The sequence below is a fragment of the Rattus norvegicus genome, chromosome 14 (genome assembly GCF_036323735.1).
Source record: "Rattus norvegicus strain BN/NHsdMcwi chromosome 14, GRCr8, whole genome shotgun sequence".
NCBI lineage: Eukaryota > Metazoa > Chordata > Mammalia > Rodentia > Muridae > Rattus > Rattus norvegicus.
Genome location: NC_086032.1, coordinates 101,210,586 through 101,228,663, shown reverse-complemented (window position 1 = coordinate 101,228,663; position 18,078 = coordinate 101,210,586). Strand labels below are relative to the sequence as shown.

At 46.1% G+C, this 18,078-nt stretch overlaps 1 protein-coding gene and 1 long non-coding RNA gene across 11 annotated transcripts in view; one reads left to right on the top strand and one right to left on the bottom strand.

Annotated features, from left to right (window-relative positions):
• Positions 1 to 17,970, bottom strand: part of Fam161a (FAM161 centrosomal protein A) — a 45,327-nt gene extending 27,357 nt beyond the window's left edge. The window contains exons 1-7 of one of the 8 annotated variants that reach the window (XM_017599131.3): positions 17,714 to 17,928; positions 13,869 to 13,913; positions 10,876 to 11,093; positions 7,683 to 8,813; positions 7,149 to 7,316; positions 5,086 to 5,185; positions 360 to 514 (exon numbers count right to left, since the gene is read on the bottom strand). In XM_017599131.3, the coding sequence (XP_017454620.1) occupies positions 360 to 514; positions 5,086 to 5,185; positions 7,149 to 7,316; positions 7,683 to 8,813; positions 10,876 to 11,093; positions 13,869 to 13,913; positions 17,714 to 17,734 (1,838 nt within the window). In that variant the 5' untranslated portion in view covers positions 17,735 to 17,928. Of the gene's footprint in view, positions 1 to 359; positions 515 to 4,878; positions 5,186 to 7,148; positions 7,317 to 7,682; positions 8,814 to 10,875; positions 11,094 to 13,868; positions 13,914 to 17,713 lie in introns of those variants that run through there. The other 7 variants (XM_017599138.3, XM_017599132.3, XM_017599135.3 and 4 more) reach the window with 7 other exon arrangements.
• Positions 11,006 to 15,327, top strand: LOC120096694 (uncharacterized). 3 transcript variants are annotated; one of them, XR_005493495.1, is made up of 3 exons: positions 11,006 to 11,130; positions 13,273 to 13,390; positions 14,873 to 15,327. It is a non-coding gene; the product is annotated as an uncharacterized LOC120096694 (long non-coding RNA). The 3 variants fall into 3 exon arrangements; XR_010057756.1 differs by lacking the exons at positions 11,006 to 11,130; positions 13,273 to 13,390 and adding an exon at positions 13,401 to 14,487; XR_010057755.1 differs by lacking the exons at positions 11,006 to 11,130; positions 13,273 to 13,390 and adding an exon at positions 13,401 to 14,566.
• Positions 17,971 to 18,078: the final 108 nt, after the last annotated feature.

Here is an 18,078-nt window from a genome sequence, read left to right as displayed (position 1 = left end):
AAGGAAAAAAAATATAACAATCAAAGGAAAAATGTGTTCCTTTCAAAGGTACACGGCCTGTGTTACCATCATGGAGAAGGTGTTAAGTCTACGAGCAGGGCAACTATGGCAGTGCTAATGTGGAAATCGAAGGTTCCCCTCAACTAATCTATCTTGAAACTTGATTCCTTGTATTTCAATCAAAAGCAAGCCATTATCTTTTTTTATATAAGTCAGAAAAAGCTTGCTGTAAGAACAGAGTATTGTATCACTGTGTAATATTTATATTACATGATAAAACAGTATATCGTAAGACAGTTCATATGCACTTTTTTAAACAATAGGAGCCCCCAGAGTCTGATTCCCTGCCAGCACACTACCTTTCTTTATCCGATGTGCAGCTTCTCAGCTCTGGCCTGGTGACATTCTCAGATGCTTTTCCACTTCGGCCTTTCTGTGAAACAAACTCCTCAGAGAGTCCTAGTGCTTTTAGAGTGTTAGAGTAACACCTCTCTGCGGCCAACCTTGCATTCTTCTATAGGAGAGACAACCCCTTTTAGATGAGAGCAAAGGCTATACGTTTTCATTAAGATGTATAGATTTAAAGCACCGCTGAGAATTAAGATCAACAGAGTCAGCAATTGAAACTGCTTCTCCTGTGACTGACAGGGACCTGTGTAGACGTGAACCAAGAGAGCTCACACATGTGCCCCAGAGGATAGCTACAAGAATGCTCCTCCATGGTGAGCAGCCAAGGCCTGTCAACATTTGGGTGGGTAATAAGCTGTGCTTTAGTCACACGAGAGAAAAATGACGCAATGAGAATGAATAACCTGGGGCTGGAGAGATGGCTCAGTGGTTAAGAGCACTGACTGCTCTTCCAGAGGTCCTGAGTTCAATTCCCAGCAACCACATGGTGGCTCACAACCATCTGTAATGGGATCTGATGCCCTCTTCTGGGGTGTCTGAAGACAGTGACAGTGTACTCATATACATACAATAAATAAAATAAAACTCCTTATAAAAAGAAGAAAGAAAATGAACATCCTGGCAGATAACTTACAAACCTAACACCAAGAAAAAGGCATTCGCAGAAGAATACAAAAGAGCATATCTAGCCAACTGAGCCAGCTCCGCGCAAGTCCAGAAACAGGAAATGCTGTAAACGGCAACGCAGACCCCCAAGTTAGAAACACGGACCTCTAGAGGTGGCTGAGGGCTGACCTGTAATGGCTCTCGATTGCATAAGGAGCACCCCCCAAAGATGATCAATAAGGAAACTGATTAATGATCTGCATGTGATTCAGTCCCAGTGATGAAGAGGCCGAGGCTGGGGGAGGATTAACACAATTTCAAAGCTAGCTTGGCCTACAAAATGAATTCCGCACCCGCCAGCAGAAATATATAGCAAGACCTGTCTGAAAACAAAAACAAAGGTTGTGTGTCTGACTGCAGATCAGAAGGCAGAACCACAATGGAGTGCCGGACGGCTCCTTTATTCACTTAGTGTAGTGCTCAGTCTTAGACGCCGTGACATCAGTCCATCAAAAATAAAATCAGCAGTACTGTTATCTTTACTTCATGGAAGAAAAATTAGATATTTAGAGCTAAGTTTAAATCCCTTGAACGTCACTTCTTTGTAGATGCAGCTAATTGAGGGCTCTTTGGTGGACCATTAAGAAAGGGCTGTAGCTCATTGGTGGACCATTTAGAAAGGGCTGTAGCTCATTGGTGGACCATTAAGAAAGGGCTGTAGCTCATTGGTGGACCATTTAGAAAGGGCTGTAGCTCATTGGTGGACCATTAAGAAAGGGCTGTAGCTCATTGGTGGACCATTTAGAAAGGGCTGTAGCTCATTGGTGGAGCATTTAGAAAGGGCTGTAGCTCATTGGTGGAGCATTTAGAAAGGGCTGTAGCTCGTTGGTGGAGCAACAAAAAGTTTCAATCCGAGCAGCATTTGGGAGGTGAGGCAGATAGTCTGTTCCACAAAGCCAGCCAGGGATACACAGCATGATTCTGTCAGAAAACAAAACAAGACAAAACAAACAAAAAACCCCAGCAGAGTTGCCACAAGTCAGCCCAGAGTCCACCAGCTTTAGGTAACTACATCGTGACAACGTGCTCAGCTTGTTGTCTTGGCTTTTAGCTCCTCTGAGTGGATCTTTTAAGAGATCTGAGGCCAGGAATGCCCTGTGAACCTCCAAGGTTCACCGCCCAGTTCTGGTGGACCAACATTAGCCTGTATGCAGAGTGTGAGAAAACAGAGGAAAAGCACAGTTGCTCGACCTAGGGTTCTTCAGGAGAAGCCAAAATAGCAAAGATTAAATGTAAGAGCTAATACTATGTCACCCAGGATACTCTGGGAGACTGAAAAAGACATACAACTGAAGACCTCTGTTAAGCTGTACCACTGTCAATAACAATTTTTAAACAATGCACGTGAAACAGGTTCTCACTGTGTAGTCCTGGTCCTCTGTGGATCAGGCTAACCTTGAACTCACAGAGATCCAACTGCCAGTCCCTCCCAAGTGCTGGGATTAAAGGTAGGCAGCACTTCATTTGGCTACCCTCGCAGGCTGACAGGTTTGCTGAGGGACTCCGCCTCAAAAATTAAATGAGCAATCAAGGAAGGTACGTAACACTGACCTCTGGTACATACACAAACACGTACATCCCAGAGTTGGGATGTACACCAAATGGTAGAGTGCTTGTCTAGTCTGAAGTCCTGGGCTCGGTGCCCAGGACCACCTAAGCCAGTAGTAGTAATAAATCTATAATCCCAGCACGCAGAAGGCAGCAGTAGAATAGAAGTCCAAGGTTATCCTTGGCATTATAACCAGTTTATGCTAGCCTGGGCTCCATGAGACCTGTTCTTTTTTAAAAATAAAAATCAAAGCTAATGCTATGAAGAAAGAGAATTCAACCTAACGTCTGTTCAGTCCTGTGACCTCCAAGAACAAGGACAACGTGGTTGCCCCTGTAACCAGTCACAGGCACTTCCTGCTGGAGGACAGAACAACAGGCAGGGAGACTGCAGTTAGCTTTTTAGGCAAGCAATGAATAGAGCTGCAAGGTGACTTATTGAATAGCAGGAGCTAATTAGCAGCAACGGTCACAGCAAAACTTGAGGCTTTGGGGGGAGATGTACTAATTTATGTTAACAAAGCCAAAATGGTGGCCACTGGACACTGACTGTCATTAGCACGTGCAGTAAGGTAAGCATCTGACTCAATTTGACCGCCGATGCTCATCCTTCGCCTTCGCCGTACAGAGCTGAAGCTGTAAGGTCAGGAGCACGGCGAGGAAGGCACCACTATCAAAGGCCCTGCTCAAAAGGATCACTTTTGTCTTTTTAAGATAATGCATGGGCTGGAGAGATGGCTCAACAGTTAAGAGCACTGATTGCTCTTCCAGAGGTCCTGAGTTCAAATCCCAGCAACCACATGGTGGCTCACAACCATCTGTAATGGGATCCGGTGCCCTCTTCTGGGGTGTCAGCAGACAGTTATAGTTTACTCATATAAATAAAATAAATAAGTAAAATACCACACGATGGGAAGTTGTCATCAATGCCTCTGTTCAAGATAAGAGATATTTTATCACCGAGGTTTTGTCTGAAGTAGCGTTTTGGTTTATTTAACAGTTACTGAATGGAGATGGTCAAATAATGGGGAGGAAAATGCTGCAAGGGAACAAAAAACTGGAGGGCCAAAAGCGGGAGGACGTTGTTGGCTGCAAGGTTAATTTGCCGTCAGTGTGCTCCCCCACTGATTTGCCACTCTCTCTCTCTGGTGCTTAGGAAACTGTGGGAATTCACAGCCTGACTGACTTGTCTGTTATGCTGGGATTCATAACTAATATGCCAGGATGATGCTCTTAGCTTGGGCTAACCCAGAAAAGGTAATGTACAGGCTAGGCCGGCCAATTTATCACAACTCTTAGGCGCTTCCATGGCCGGCCGTACGTTACTGTGGGTGCTGGGAATTCAAAGATCAAGCCATTACCCTTAAAGCCAATTCGTTAACAGGGAAGAGAGACATTGCACAGAAGACCAGAATCCTCATACCTCGGTGAGAGGGATGCAGACAGACATGGGTAAGGCTCATGGAGGAACACGAAGAAGGCCACAGACTGTGACTATGAGCTATGGTTTGTGTGAGTAGGAGCTAAGAAAAGGTACAGTCTTTGGGTTTTCACTAAACAGCCTGATTAGAGGTGACTCAAAGTCTGCACTGTAGGGGAGATAGGTGGGCAGGTGAGGGGCTATGAGAGGGAGTGGGAGACGGGCCTGAGAAGCCGACAGGAGGGCTGGGGCTGTGGCATGGTGGGTGTATGCCCAGCTGGATGGCAGGGAGGTTAATCATAAGACCCCTTGAGATCGCTACTAAAACCGGGAGTGGATGGCCGCCATGGGAAGGAATGGCGGTGCTGTGGTCAAGATGTGCTACGGAGAATGGGGAAGCAGAGAGATCTGCTTTTTTTTTTTTTTTTTTTTAATGTTTTTAGGCCTGGAGAGATGGCTCAGTAGTTAAGAGCACTTATTTCTACAGAGGGTCTAGGTTCAATTCTCAGCAAACATATGGTGGCTCACAACCCCAGTTCCGAGGTATCCAATACCCTCTGATGTCTGTGGGCAGTAAATGTGCATGGTGCCCACACAAAACACTCACACACAAGTAATATAAATAAATAAACAAACAAACAAACAAACAAACAAATAAATATGCAATTTAAAATTCTTGTAAGAGACAGGGTCTCACTATGTTGCGTACGATGGCCATACACCAAATGGTTGAACTCATCAAAGACCTCCCCATGCTATCCCGAAGCCTCAACAGAATAAGAGCCGGGCTGACTGAAAAGACCAGACACTAAAGCAACTGTGGCAGGAACCTGAGGTTCATAGGGTTGGCGACGTGTTCTTTATTGAGCTGCGAGCCTCATCAGATCTTAAGCAAAATCACTTCCTTGGTGGACTGGATGAAGCTGCCCCAGAAACGGCATGTCTTGGCAACTGTAGGACACAACGAGATGGAGTACACACATGGAGGCCAGAGGTCCTGAAACAGGACGCTGGTAACGGCCCTAAATTCCAATAAACACAACCTGGGAGACTCTTTCAAACAGCATCGGCCTCTTTTGCAATTTTTTATCTTGCTCCTCCAATTCTTGCCAATATTCTTTCATCCTGGCCTTTTCGCTCCTTCTAGAATCAGATAAAGAGAACGGCATTTTAAAAGGTCAGCTACGGAAGCTCTATTAGGACATTCACTTCAGAAGTCAAATCAGGAAATGAGAGCACAGTTCGGGCCAGTTCCTTTTCTAGACTGACAGAATTCTCCTACGTCCAGAATAAAAAGCCAGGCCTTGAAGGCACACATTGTTCTGTTCTAGGAATCGTCTGGGCATTTGGATTTCAAAAGTTGTCAAGGCAAAAAGACTTCAAACTTGCCTGGAAAGTGTTTTATATAGAAATGTGCAAAAGCAAGAAAGTCTGGTCCAAATAGTTACCTTAAAAATATCCTTTCAAAAACAAGACCCTGAAACTGGGCAGTGCTTTTAGTCCCAAAACTCTGAGGCAGAAGCAGGCAGATCTTCTAGTTCCAGGCCAGCCTGGCCTACAGAGCTATTTCTAGGGCAGCCCAGGATACACAGAGAAACCTTCTCAAAAAAATTTAAAAAAAAAGACCCCACGTTTCTTCTTTGCCTAAATGAGATCACATAACGGGCAACATTAATTAAGTGGGAGCAGGAAAGCGAGACAGTGGGGCTCATGAGTATTTAGCAACAGAAGAGAGAAGCCAAAATGCTGGATGTTGCTGTCTTCCTCTATGGACCAGGCCCCACAAGGAATTACACCGCACTGTGCTTCTCTGGGTAAGCTATACTAAAAGCAGCCGAGACAAGAGAGTATCCCGGGTACAGAAAGTAATTATAAGTAATTATAATTACGCTTACTCAGAGTAAGTTGGCATTAACTTCCTACAAGTAAACACTGTATTCCTAAAGGAATGTTTTGCACAAGTTCATCAAACTAGGCTGTATTAGTGGGCTAATACCACACTGTAAGAAATACTCAGTGTTAAAAGCAGATACATGTATTTGGATCTTAGAGGCTAGTAAGTCATATTACTTACCCAGCTTTGGAGGAGAGCTTCTCTTGCATAAGCATGACCATTTTTATGTGCAATGTTTGGAATGCTGGTTTTCAAACTCTGCGCTATAGAATTCTAGTAATATTTTGCAGAGGAGTGTAGGTGTCCTGTGGATGCTATTAGCTTTCACAGGGAACAGTCATGAGGGGCAGCATGTACCCAGGACGCAGCCACTCAAACCGTTGTATTTGGTACAAACTTAAAACAGAGCTCCCTGACTTGTTTGTTAATTGAAAAAAAAATATTCTCTGGGCTAATAAGGCCAGATCAGTGTCCAAGGTCCAGGCTTTGATCCTCACATCCCCAGCACCAGATATACAATGTATGTATATACAATGAGTATATATGTATATATAATGCATTATGCACATGCATGTATATATGACAAATATTTAAAAGATTTATAAATAAGAACACACTCGGGGCTGGGGATTTAGCTCAGTGGTAGAGCGCTTACCTAGGAAGCGCAAGGCCCTGGGTTCGGTCCCCAGCTCAAAAAAAAAAAAAAAAAAAAAAGAACACACTTATAAGAAGGTTTTGTGCTGGTTTTAAAGCAGTTATTTTTTTTCTTTTTTCTTTTTTTTTTTCGGAGCTGAGGACCGAACCCAGGGACTTGCACTTGCTAGGCAAGCGCTCTACCACTGAGCTAAATCCCCAACCCCTTAAAGCAGTTATTAACTATGGCCATAACAGAAAATGCTTCTGGTCCACATGGTCTCATGGTTCTCACTCTGGAGGTGAGCATATACACTGACTGTTATCATAAGATGTGTATGTGTGGATATATGTGTGTAACAATTGAGGAGAAACAGCCAAAGATTATTTAAATCCATAAATTAAGATACCATAGTATTTTCATATCTAGGTATCCATAGTTACATGGAAAGGAAAGGAAAGGAAAGGAGAGGAAAGGAAAGGAAAGGAAAGGAAAGGAAAGGAAAGGAAAGGAAAGGAAAGGGGGAAGGGAAGGAGTTTGACAGCTGCTGTTGGAGTCCCCAGGCTCCTCCGTGGTACCTGAGATCGGTTACCCTGGATTTAACTAGCTGAGACAAGCTCTGCTGTGAGCCGTAAGCCTTAACCCGGGTTGCCAGGAGTTTCTGTAAGTCTCTCATTCTTTGCTTCTGTTTAGTTAGGATCCGATTTCTCTCTTCTTCCAACATTTTCTTTTCCTCAAGGGATTTCCTGAGGGCAACAAACTAAGGCTTAATTCACTTTAAGCCAAGGAGGAAGTTGTCCGGCAAAGATTTAACATGGGATAATTCAAAGGCCAGAAAAAAAAAAAAAAAAGGCCACCTTTTGACCAAAATCGTAATTGTGACATTGGAAATCCGAGTAAAACTGATGCTGTTTCTCTACCTTCCCCAAGGAAACACAGAAATCACATTTGTTTCTTAGAAGAACATTCTTAGCAAACGGTTCTCCACCATGTCATACAATACCTTGCAGATAATTTAGTAAATTCAGATTTATCAAGCCAAAACCCACAGGGCTTCTTCCTATGCCAGTTCAGCAACCATGTGACCAGGAGCGCCCATCCCAGTGCCTTACCTGATGGCTTGCTCGCGCCCTCGGGAAGACGCGGTGGGCATCGGAGGGCTGTATTCACAAGGCCTGGCGCTGGCGTGCGCGCTTCTTCTGGGGGATTTATGCCTAGGAGAAGGATTAGGCCTGCGTGTTTCTTTCAAAATTTCCTCACCCATTCGGATGTCTGCCAAGATTTTCTGTCTTTTATTGGAGTCACATAAGGATTCGTAAAGACAACACTGGTCACAAAGCACCGGGCAGTTCCGAAAGCTCTGTTCAGAGAAGGGTTCCTTCCATTTCTCCAAGCCTTGGTCACTGGGGCTCAGGCGCCTATGCCTGTGTTTACCCCTTGGCATTGCAGGACTTCTGGGGTCCCTGAAAGCTCTGTAAGTGGAGTGACTGGGCCAAGGCGAACTCTGCAGCACATCTCTGGCCTTTGGCTGTGTCCTGCTGTCCCCATAGAGCTCTTCCCTCTTTGGCTTGACATTCGCAGGTGGTCTGTAAATAAAACGAGGCACAGGCCTGGCTTTAAACTGCTTCGGTTTCTTCTTAGCCCTACAAAGTTCTCTCAGCTTCTTCTCACGGATTGCTTGCTTCTGTTCCTCCCTCGCAATGAACTTAAAGGGCTTCTGGGAGGCCAGGAGTGCGGCTTTGCTCCTCTCCCGGGTCTTCTTCCGACGCTCCTCGTTCTGCTTGACTAGATCCTCATAAAGGGGAAGGAGCAGGCGGGAAGGAACTGGATTGGCTCGGAATTTCTTCTTACACTCTGCATCGTCCTCATTCCTCTTGAGCATCTTCTCCCTGGTTTCCTGAGCATCCGAGGCCTTCTCTCTCCGCTTCTGCTCTCTTACCGTCATTTCAAAGGGCACCGGCACTGTAATCCTGGGCGTCCAGGCTTTAGGTTTCTTCCTGTTTTTCTTGGCTGTTTGGAGGTCAGAGTCATACTGAGTATAATCTTCAACAGAAAAGTCGTTCCACATGTTGTTTATGAGCTCCTTGGCATAGGACCTTGTTCCGATTTCCCCAGGAGTCTTTTTCTCTAGGTCGGGCAACTCATCAGTAGTTGTGGACAAGGAGGACGACCGGTCTAGGTCAGGCTCTGAAAGCGAGGTCGCCGACAAGGCAGGATGTGAGCAGCTCTTTTCCGATGCAGAACTAGGGAAGAAGAAGAATTAGGGCACACTTCCAATTTTATGTGGCCAAATGTTAGAGTTACTGTAACTGCCAATGTTATAAGATTAAGGTATAGTCAGCTAGAAGACGGCAGCACAGGGTCGTGACAATGTCGTTTTTCTTTGGAATAGAGCTGAGAGAGGACTGGATTATCTAACACACTCTGGCTTTTCAGAGAAGGAACTTGAGTCAGCTGCTCCTCGTGTCTTACTGTAATCATGCCTCTGTGTTTCCAGAGTCACCTTCCTGACCATGTCTGACCATGTTACTGCTACCTAACATTTCCATCTTCTTTGCTGTGAAGTCTGACCTACCTGTCAATCAGGACTGGCGCCGCTTACCCAGCAGCCTTACCCCTCCCTAACCTAGTCATCGTTGTTGAAGTCTTCTAGAAGACTGTTGTCTCAGTCCATTTAGTTGGGATGGACGACTTGGTCATTTTATAAACTATGCATATGTTGTCATTGTAAGGGATGATTTATAAACACTTACGGTGCTGAACAGGGAGGGAACTAAATATGGAGCTTAGACTCGGGGATTTATTTCCTTTTCTCTGTCCTTTCGCTCTTAGATAAAGGGAAGAGGGGTTGTAAAGAAAAAGGGGGGGGTTGGGGATTTAGCTCAGTGGTAGAGCGCTTACCTAGGAAGCGCAAGGCCCTGGGTTCGGTCCCCAGCTCCGAAAAAAAGAACCAAAAAAAAAAAAAAAAAAAAAAAAAAAAGAAAAAGGGGATATAGACATATTATAAGAAATTTGACAAATAGGGCTAGATTGTTTAATATACTCTTAAACAAAAAACAAAAAAACATTTTATAGCCATAATCTTACATTGGTACAGAATTCATCATCATCATCATCATCATCATCATCATAATACTGCAAGGCTATGTTATATTGGTACAAAATATAAGCTTAATTTTGGTACAACATAATATATTATGTTTTCAACTCTTAGATAGGCACTGTGCCTATGCAATTCATTTAAAAATGCAATTACATTTATAATGTCCAGTCCATTTGCATTTGGCAACTTAGATGCCAGTGGCCAATGGCTAGGCAGAAAGAAAGAGATGGGACTTCCAGGTTCCCACAGGTGAGGAGAGAGGAGAGGGCAGGAAGAGGAGATGGGGAGCCTTGGGAGAGTGAGACAGAGCAGGCTCGGAGCTGTAGGGGCATCCACCAAAATGTAGGTGGAAAAGGAAAGTGGCCCACAGAAAGGCAGCAAGGCCAATGGGCTTCACTGAGGCTGAGGGCAGATTTAGAGAGGGTGAGCTAGGAGTGAAGGGAAGGGCATGGTAGCCGCAGAAAGCTTAGAGGAGCCCAGCCATCAGAGCCAGTAAAGCAGTTTAAAAGTGAGCTGTGTGTGTGTGTGTGTGTGTGTGTGTGTGTGTGTCTGTCTGTCTGTCTGTCTGTCTGTCTGTCTGTCTGTCTTTCCTCTGTGTACTGGAGATAGTCACTGGGTGGGCGTGTGTCTGTGACCAGCCGGCAGCATAAAGCAAAGTAGCCAAAATTCCCACGACAGAGGCTGGCCAGGAACATGGTAAGTTCTAAGCCATCCTGGACTACATAGAGTACAAGATCATCTTTCAAAATTGGGGCAGCCTAAATATTTTGATGCATATCTGTAAGCCTGAGTAAAGCAGAGAGACACAGATGGGAGGGCTGGAGACATGGCTCAGAGGATAAGAACACTGGCTGCCCTTCCAGGGACACAGGCTTCATTCCCGGCACCCACATGGCAGCTCACAGGTCTCTATGGTCACCAGGTGGACAAGTCATGTAGACATACATTCAGGCGAAATGCATTAAAAAATTACAATAAAAAAAAAAAACAGATGGCCACCAAATGACGCTCAAAGCAAGAGGGAACCTAGTGAAATGATGCCAGTAAACACTGTGAATAAAATCCCACCTTTATATATCGTTAATACTGGGAAGGGCTATTCAGAAGCCGGTACTGTGGGTGCTTTCCCCCATATGTCGTCCAAGCATTTATCTTAGTTCAGTTCACAATGACAGTGACGACCATCTCTAGAAGAGACTTACCTAGAAGAATCATCCCCAACGAGCGCTGCCTGGATGTCCTTCATAGTTAGCTTGTCCTGGTACATTTTCTCTAATTTTACCATGGCCTCTGCATGGGCAGCCCTCAGGTCTTTGAGTTTCCTGAAGTACTCTTCATCAGAGTGGTAAATATCAGAGAAGTTCATAGTGTTCTCCAATGTCACCTCTTTGTCCTTCCCAGGAGAGCTGTGACAGCCTGCCTAATAGAAAGAGAATCCTGTTGTCTGCCATTTGAAAGTAAGTAACAAATTGACCCTGACCCAAAGCTGACTCTTGCAGAAGTCTCGCCATGTAGCCCAGGCTGGCCCTAAACTCCGTATGTACACCAGGCTAGCTCTGAACTAGTGATCGGCCTGCCTCTGCCTCCTGATCCCTGGAATCAAAGGCGGGCGCCACCATGATGGCATTTAATAATGGTCGGTTGGGCTCCTAGATACCTAACAGAAAATAGTCATGTGATGCCGCTACTGCGGAAGGCAGAGTGGAACTCGGTGGAACTCAGCGGCTACAAGGATTTCTACAGGAAGCCTCTTCTGAGTCGCGCAGGTTTTGGCTGAGAGGTGAGCAGCTGCTGCCCCTGTGCCCAGAGCCAGCTCCAGAGGGACTCCTGCCTCGGGGCTCCAAGGGTGTGCAGTGGGTGGGGCAGTAATGGGGCCCAGGGACAAAGTTCTCCGTGGCTCTCCAGGGAGCCCAGCAGGATGATCTTGGAGGGGAAAGGGATACAGGAGAGGGCAGAGGAGAGTCACCGCTGTGAGCAGCAAGGAGAGTGACACCAATGACACCACAGGTGGCAAACACTTTGTGCATGAAGAGAGCATGGAGTACTGTGTGGCTGGAGACTCCACACAGGACCCGACTGGAGCTTCTGATTGCCTGCCCCCAACTACCCATGGTTCCCTTCTTTTAACTGAGTCAACTAAGGAGAGAAAAACCTCACTTTCTAGAGCTGGAGAAGTGGCTAAGTTGCTCAGGTGTTTGCTATACAAGCATAAAAAGCTAAGTTCAGTTCCTAGAAACCGTGTTTTTAAAAAAGCGAGATGGATAGGGAGAGGGCAGTCCCTGAAGCCTAATCAGCGAGGCCTTTCCTCAAATAACAGCAAACAACAGCTCTGAAGAACGCCATAGCACAGAAGTTGTTCTCTGGCCTCTGTGTGTGCGTATACACACACACACACACACACACACACACATACACACACAGACATACACACACAGACACACACACACACACACACACACACACACACATAGGTATATGCACCTAAACATACATATAACATGCCCCAAACCCCTCACTTTCTTTATAAATATAATTTTTAATGTTCCCAGTTGACAAATGTTAGATTATGTATGATATTATGCATAAAGGGCTGCCAACCGTGGTTTTAAATTTAGCCTACCTCCTTGAACACACTCAAAACAAGACAAAATATATTCCCAAGTTGGACTCATAATACTGTAATCTCAGAAAATAAGTCTGTTTAGCCTTTCCAATGGGAAATTCAGAAGTCTGTGGTCAATAATAGTTCGGGCTAGAGAAGTATCTTGGTCATCAAGGATTTGCCTATCATGTACCAGGCTACGGTTTCCTTGTGCATATCCACATCGGGAAGGAGGGGATGGATGGACAGACGTATATTTTTAAACTATGTTCATACATGTATAAATGGGTGAGTGCAGTTGCCCATGGAGTCTGGAAGTGAGTGTTGAATCCCCGGGAGCTGGAATTATGGGTAGTTTTAAGTTGTCCAGTGTGGGTGCTGGCAACCAAATTCCAGTTCTCTGCAAGGGCACCGAGTGTTCCTAACCACTGTCTTAGGCTTTTGTTGCTCTTGGAAGAAGAAGACTCTTCTGGTGTTGTCCCACTTGGGATAACTTCAAGAAAACAATTTTTCTTCAAGAGAACTGATATGTTTAAATTTAGCAACTCAGAGGACCAAAGAACTACTTAATGTATGTCACACAAGGCACTTAGGAGAATTATTGTTTTGCGGCTTTTGCAGAGGACCCAGGTTCAGTTCCCAGCATGTATATACTGGCTCACAACCAAACATAATTCCAGCTCCAGAGGTTCCAGCACCCTCTTCTGGCCTCCGTGGGTACTGCACATGCATGACCCACAAAGACACCCTGCCTCCCAATAAATATACATAAACCTAAAAAAAAAAAAAGAGCCATGGGTCACCCACCCTAATCCCAGCCCTTGGGAGGCAGAAGCTGGCAGATCGCTGAGTTCCAGGCCAACCTGGTGTACAGAATGAGTTCCTGGACAGCCAAGGTTACACAGAGTAACCCAATCTTGAAAACAAACAAACAGATACACAAAATAATGAGCAGAGTCCCCTGAGCTCCCTGCATTTGATTGCTTTCTCTCTCAAGGATGCTGACGACCCAGAAGTCTATGCAGTCTGCCCAAGACAGCTGCTCACCCCTCACTCAGATGCCACCTCAAGTCTTTGTTGACTATCCTCTGTGAAATGGCAACTCCCAGAGTACCGTGAGTCCTTCTTCTCTGCTTTCCTTTCCAGAACTGTTCAGCCACCAACCATCCACCCGAGGCAGCCCCATGCCTGCCCCGACTGAAGAGTCAGCTTACAAAGGCAAGCACTTGTTTGCTCTGTGCTTTTGTGTTCCTAGCGCCTAGAAAGTGCCTGACTGAGAAAACACGTCCAGTAAATATCTGTGGTGTGGAAGGCCGTATAGCTAGAAATATATAAGTTTTCACCAAAGGAAAATGGCAGGCATTTCCTTTGCAAAGGTTGAACCATATGAGGAACCAGGTCACTGAAGGGCTGCTGTGGGCTTCCTGGGTGTTAAGGAAAAGGCCTACAATCCAACGTAAATGAAAAATCTACAAACCAGGCTGTGAACCTGCCAGGGTTTTATATGTCCTCTGGTTAAAGTAGGGAGCCGCTTTCAGACAGAACATCCCTGGGCTCATTCATTCTCCCAGAAAATCTTTTCAACGGTCCTACCTCCGTCATCCACGTTGAAACCAGCAAGTGTCTGACCTGGAAGAACTGTGAAAGGAAGGCGCATCATGAGGAGAGCGTGAGGAGCCTGCCTAGTCCACTGTTAACACAAGCAATACTTCTCCAATAGGCCCTCCTAGTTTGTTTGTATTTTAACCTAAAACAGACGAGTGGCCAGGGAATTACTCCCACTTCTCTCACCTTTCCCCAGGACTGTCTGCTTTGCGTGCAATGCCACTATTTTCCTCCTCCTTGATAGTGAGCTTTTCGTGGTCTAAGTGCCACCACGGAAAAGGCTAATCTTCCTGAGAGTGGCTTGACCCACTTATGGCTGTGTCAGTCCTCCCAGCACCGGAGGCTTAACTGATGTCAGCACCTTAAGAACTGTCTCTGTTGTCGTCAACGGAGTGTGTCTGATGTTCTGGAATTTTTATTAATTTATCTTCTTTTCAGTGCTGACCCTGGCTATAATTCCAGCACTCAGAAAGCAGAGACAGAAGGACCCTGAGTTCAAGGTCAGACTGAGCTACATAGCCAGTCTGAGGCCAGCACATGCTACATGAGATCCTCTGGGCCAGGCACGGTAGAACACGTCTTTAATCATAACATTTGGGAGGCAGAGGTTGGCAGATCTCTTTGAATCCAGCCTCCTCTACATAATTCCTCTTCTCCACGCGCTCCAAGCCAGGCAGGGTTACACAGTGAGTCCCTGACTCCAAAGAAGAAAAGAAGGACCAGGAAGCAGAGGAAGAGGAAGGAAGGAAGGAAGGGAGGGAGGGAGGGAGGGAGGAAAGAGTGAGTTTCCACAGTGTTTAATGACATATGTGTACCTCAGCCTCCCAAGTACTGAGACTACGCTATGGGCGTTGGGCCCAGACAATGTTTGAGATTAATTGATTGTTTGATTTTGTGGATGAGGCTGTCTAGGCTGGTCTGGAACTCTCCACGTGGTTAGGGTGGTCTCAAGCTCACAGGTCTAACTCCACTTTCTAATGCTCTACCATTAGATATTTGAAAAGGAGAAGATGCTCAGTGGTTGTCACCATGGCTGATGTGGAGCTTCCGAAAACAGCAGACAACATTCTGTAACTATCAACACTCAGTTAGACCCGGCCTGCTCAACACCAGTGCACCACTGGGAGATGACTCCACTACCCCAGCAGCTGTGCCTTCCCTGCCCTCTTCCCACACAGCGACTGTTCTCATTGCCCTTCCATTTCTTCAGGAAAATAGAAACCACCAGAAGACCACTCAGCCTTCTCTCCTCCTACAGAACTCCCCCCTCTGGGGACACACCCTCTCTTCTTCATTTTTAGGGAACTGATGTGAAGCACTTGACTTCTCACCTCACTGCTTCTCTCAGTGAATGTGGGACCCTCTGGGCCTTGTTCCAGGCCTCCTACTATGGTGGCTAATCCTTAATCTCTTTTGATGTCTCTATTAAATGTTGAGGTTCTCTCTGTCTCTGTGTGCCTGTGTGTATGTGCCTGTGTGTGTGTGTGTGTGCACCAGAGGTCAATGACAGACTTTTTCTCCCCTCGGTGACACAGATACAGGCTGGATTAGACCGGATTAGAAGTGGATAAAGGCAGGTTTATTAGGGGGCAGCTCTTGGGTGGGTTCATCGATCTCACAGGTGGAGGTCGGTGACGTCACATCCAGGCTAAAGCAAGGGGGTTTTACAGAGCTTTGTGAGGAGTGAAGATCTGCTAGCTAGGAGCTGGGATGGTTGGTGTGCACGTGTGGTCAGAATCTGAGCCCCCGGGGAGGCACTCTTGGGCAGGTTGTCTGGAATTCGGAGAGGAGTGATGATGTGTTAGCCTGAGTTTTCTCCCAGGTGGGCGGGGCTGGGGAAAGGAGAGCAGAAGGAGTTTCCCAGCCTGTGCAGGGGTGAGCATCAGTTGCAGGAACATCCGATCTCGGGTGAGTTCCCTAGTCCATCTTATCTTTTGAGATGGGGCTTTCGGCAAATTCCAGGAATCTGCCTGTTTCCTCCTCCCGAAGCACTGGGATTATACACAAAAGCCAACACACCAGGTGTGTATGTGGGTGTTGGAAACCCAAACTCCACTTATAACACAAATCTTCAGTGAGCAGGGCACTTTGGAACCTAAGCACAACTATACAAAGGACAGACCTTTCTGCCAGAGTATATGTCAGTTTCCAAGTGAATTGTTCAAGCTGGCAGTTATAATTACGAATTTATGTAAACTCTCTAGAAATGACACCCATTCTCTCCTCTGGTTCTTATTAACAGAAGATGGGGGCGATTATAGTCCTTTTACAGACAGAGAAACAGAAGTCATGTCCTATAATCACCCAGCGAGTAGCAGACAATGGCTTCTGATCCAGAATCCAACTCCTTCCCTCCATTCCAGCATTCTGCCTTCTGTAACCTTTGATAGATTGTGTTGAATGGCAGCCTTATCAGGTATAAACCAGTCCTAGGATTCTGGTGGTTTGGGCCTCTGTCTACTTTACATAACCTTGAAAGAGCTGATACAGGCCAGCCACGGTGCCTGAATCCCAGTATTGGGAAGATGGAGGCAGGAGGGTCAGGATTTTAACAGCAAATTTGAGGCAATCCTGAACCAAAGGAGACCCTGTCTAAAATAAAACAAAAACCAAGTTTGTAGCTGTTAGTACAGCACTTGCCTAAAGCACAAACCCTTCATCCCACCCCCAGCACTGCTAAGAAACCAAGTGGCAGGGGTTGGGGTGGGGACACATACACACATGTGCACGTGCACACACACACACACACACACACAGACATGCTCCTTCCTGGTGCTTTACACCAGCAGAGTGCTAGACTTTTTAAGTGAATAAAAGTTGGGCATTTTACTATGCACCTTTAAACCAAGCACTCAGGAGGCAGAGGCAGGCAGAGCTCTGTGAGTTTGAGTTCCAGGACAGCCATGGCTATGTCTCAAGAGACAAACTAAAAAGGATGCTGCAATGGCTTAAGAGCACTTGCTGCTCTTGCAGAGCACCTAGGCTTGATTCCCAGCCCCCATCACAACCGTCAGGAACTCCCAGGAACTCACACTGCGCACATTCATACACATAAATCTAAAAACAAACAAATGAAATGAATAGAACGGATAGAGCCCTGGTTGCCCTTCCAAGTTCCTGAGTTCAATTCCCAGCAACCACATGGTGGCTCACAACTATCTGTAATGGGATCTGATGCCCTCCTCTGGTGTGTCTGAAGACTGCGACAGTGTACTCATATGTATAAAATAAATAAACCATAATCCATATGTATATGGAAAAGAAGTAGAGAGGATAGAGGAAGACTGTGCCCTCCTGCTAGAAATGCATCCAGGACATAATACTGAAAATGTTTTGCGAGAAGACCTCACTGCACCCGTATGGCCCCTTTAGTAAACTTTGGGATTTCGGGGATTTATCTGGATGTTTCTCTATATCTATGGAGCATCTGTCCACTGAACTTCAAACAGGCTTTCCTAAAGGACTGCTAAAATCCACTACTAACCAAAACCGATAAAATACACTTGTCAGTCCAACTTATCATCTGAGGTTTTATGAAAACTATAGATAGGCACATCAGTTTTCCTCAAGGGAAAAAACAAAAATTAAAAATAGAAAAAAATTTAAAAAACTGAAGAATATTTATTCTCAAGATATGCTGGAGAATAAATAAGTAGAATTCTGTTCTGTGCACACTCTAGAAATAGCTATAAAAATGCTCTCCAAGAAAGTTTTGCATTAGTCTTTAGTTGGAGCAGAGAGCAGGAAGGGTCTGCAGAGGACACCGCATTTCCACCCGTCCCTGCTGGTGAGGACCCGGACAGCCCCCAGACCCCGCCGGGCTCCCACATTACCGACGCCCGTATCTGCCACATCCTTTTCTTCTGTTTCTCTTCCACGGCCGCCGCCAACGCCGCTGCTACCAAGAACTATAAGGGGTCTTCGCGTTCGTACTGGGAGGCCCTTGCTCCTGTGATGGGATTTGCGGGCAGGTGGAGGTTGGCAGCAGCCAGTCTGATAGCCTAGTGCGGCGAAGCCACCGCCCCGCCTCCGAGCCCGAGCGCCCGCGCCGGCCCGGGGCGGGTGAGCTGGCGCCGCCGCCTCGCTCGCAGATCCTGGCTGGGGAGAGCGGTTACTAGGGGCACGGTTACTAGGGACGCTACAGGAGGTGGCGAAGGACCGTAACGCAGGCAACGTCCTTTCTCACTGTCACAAATGC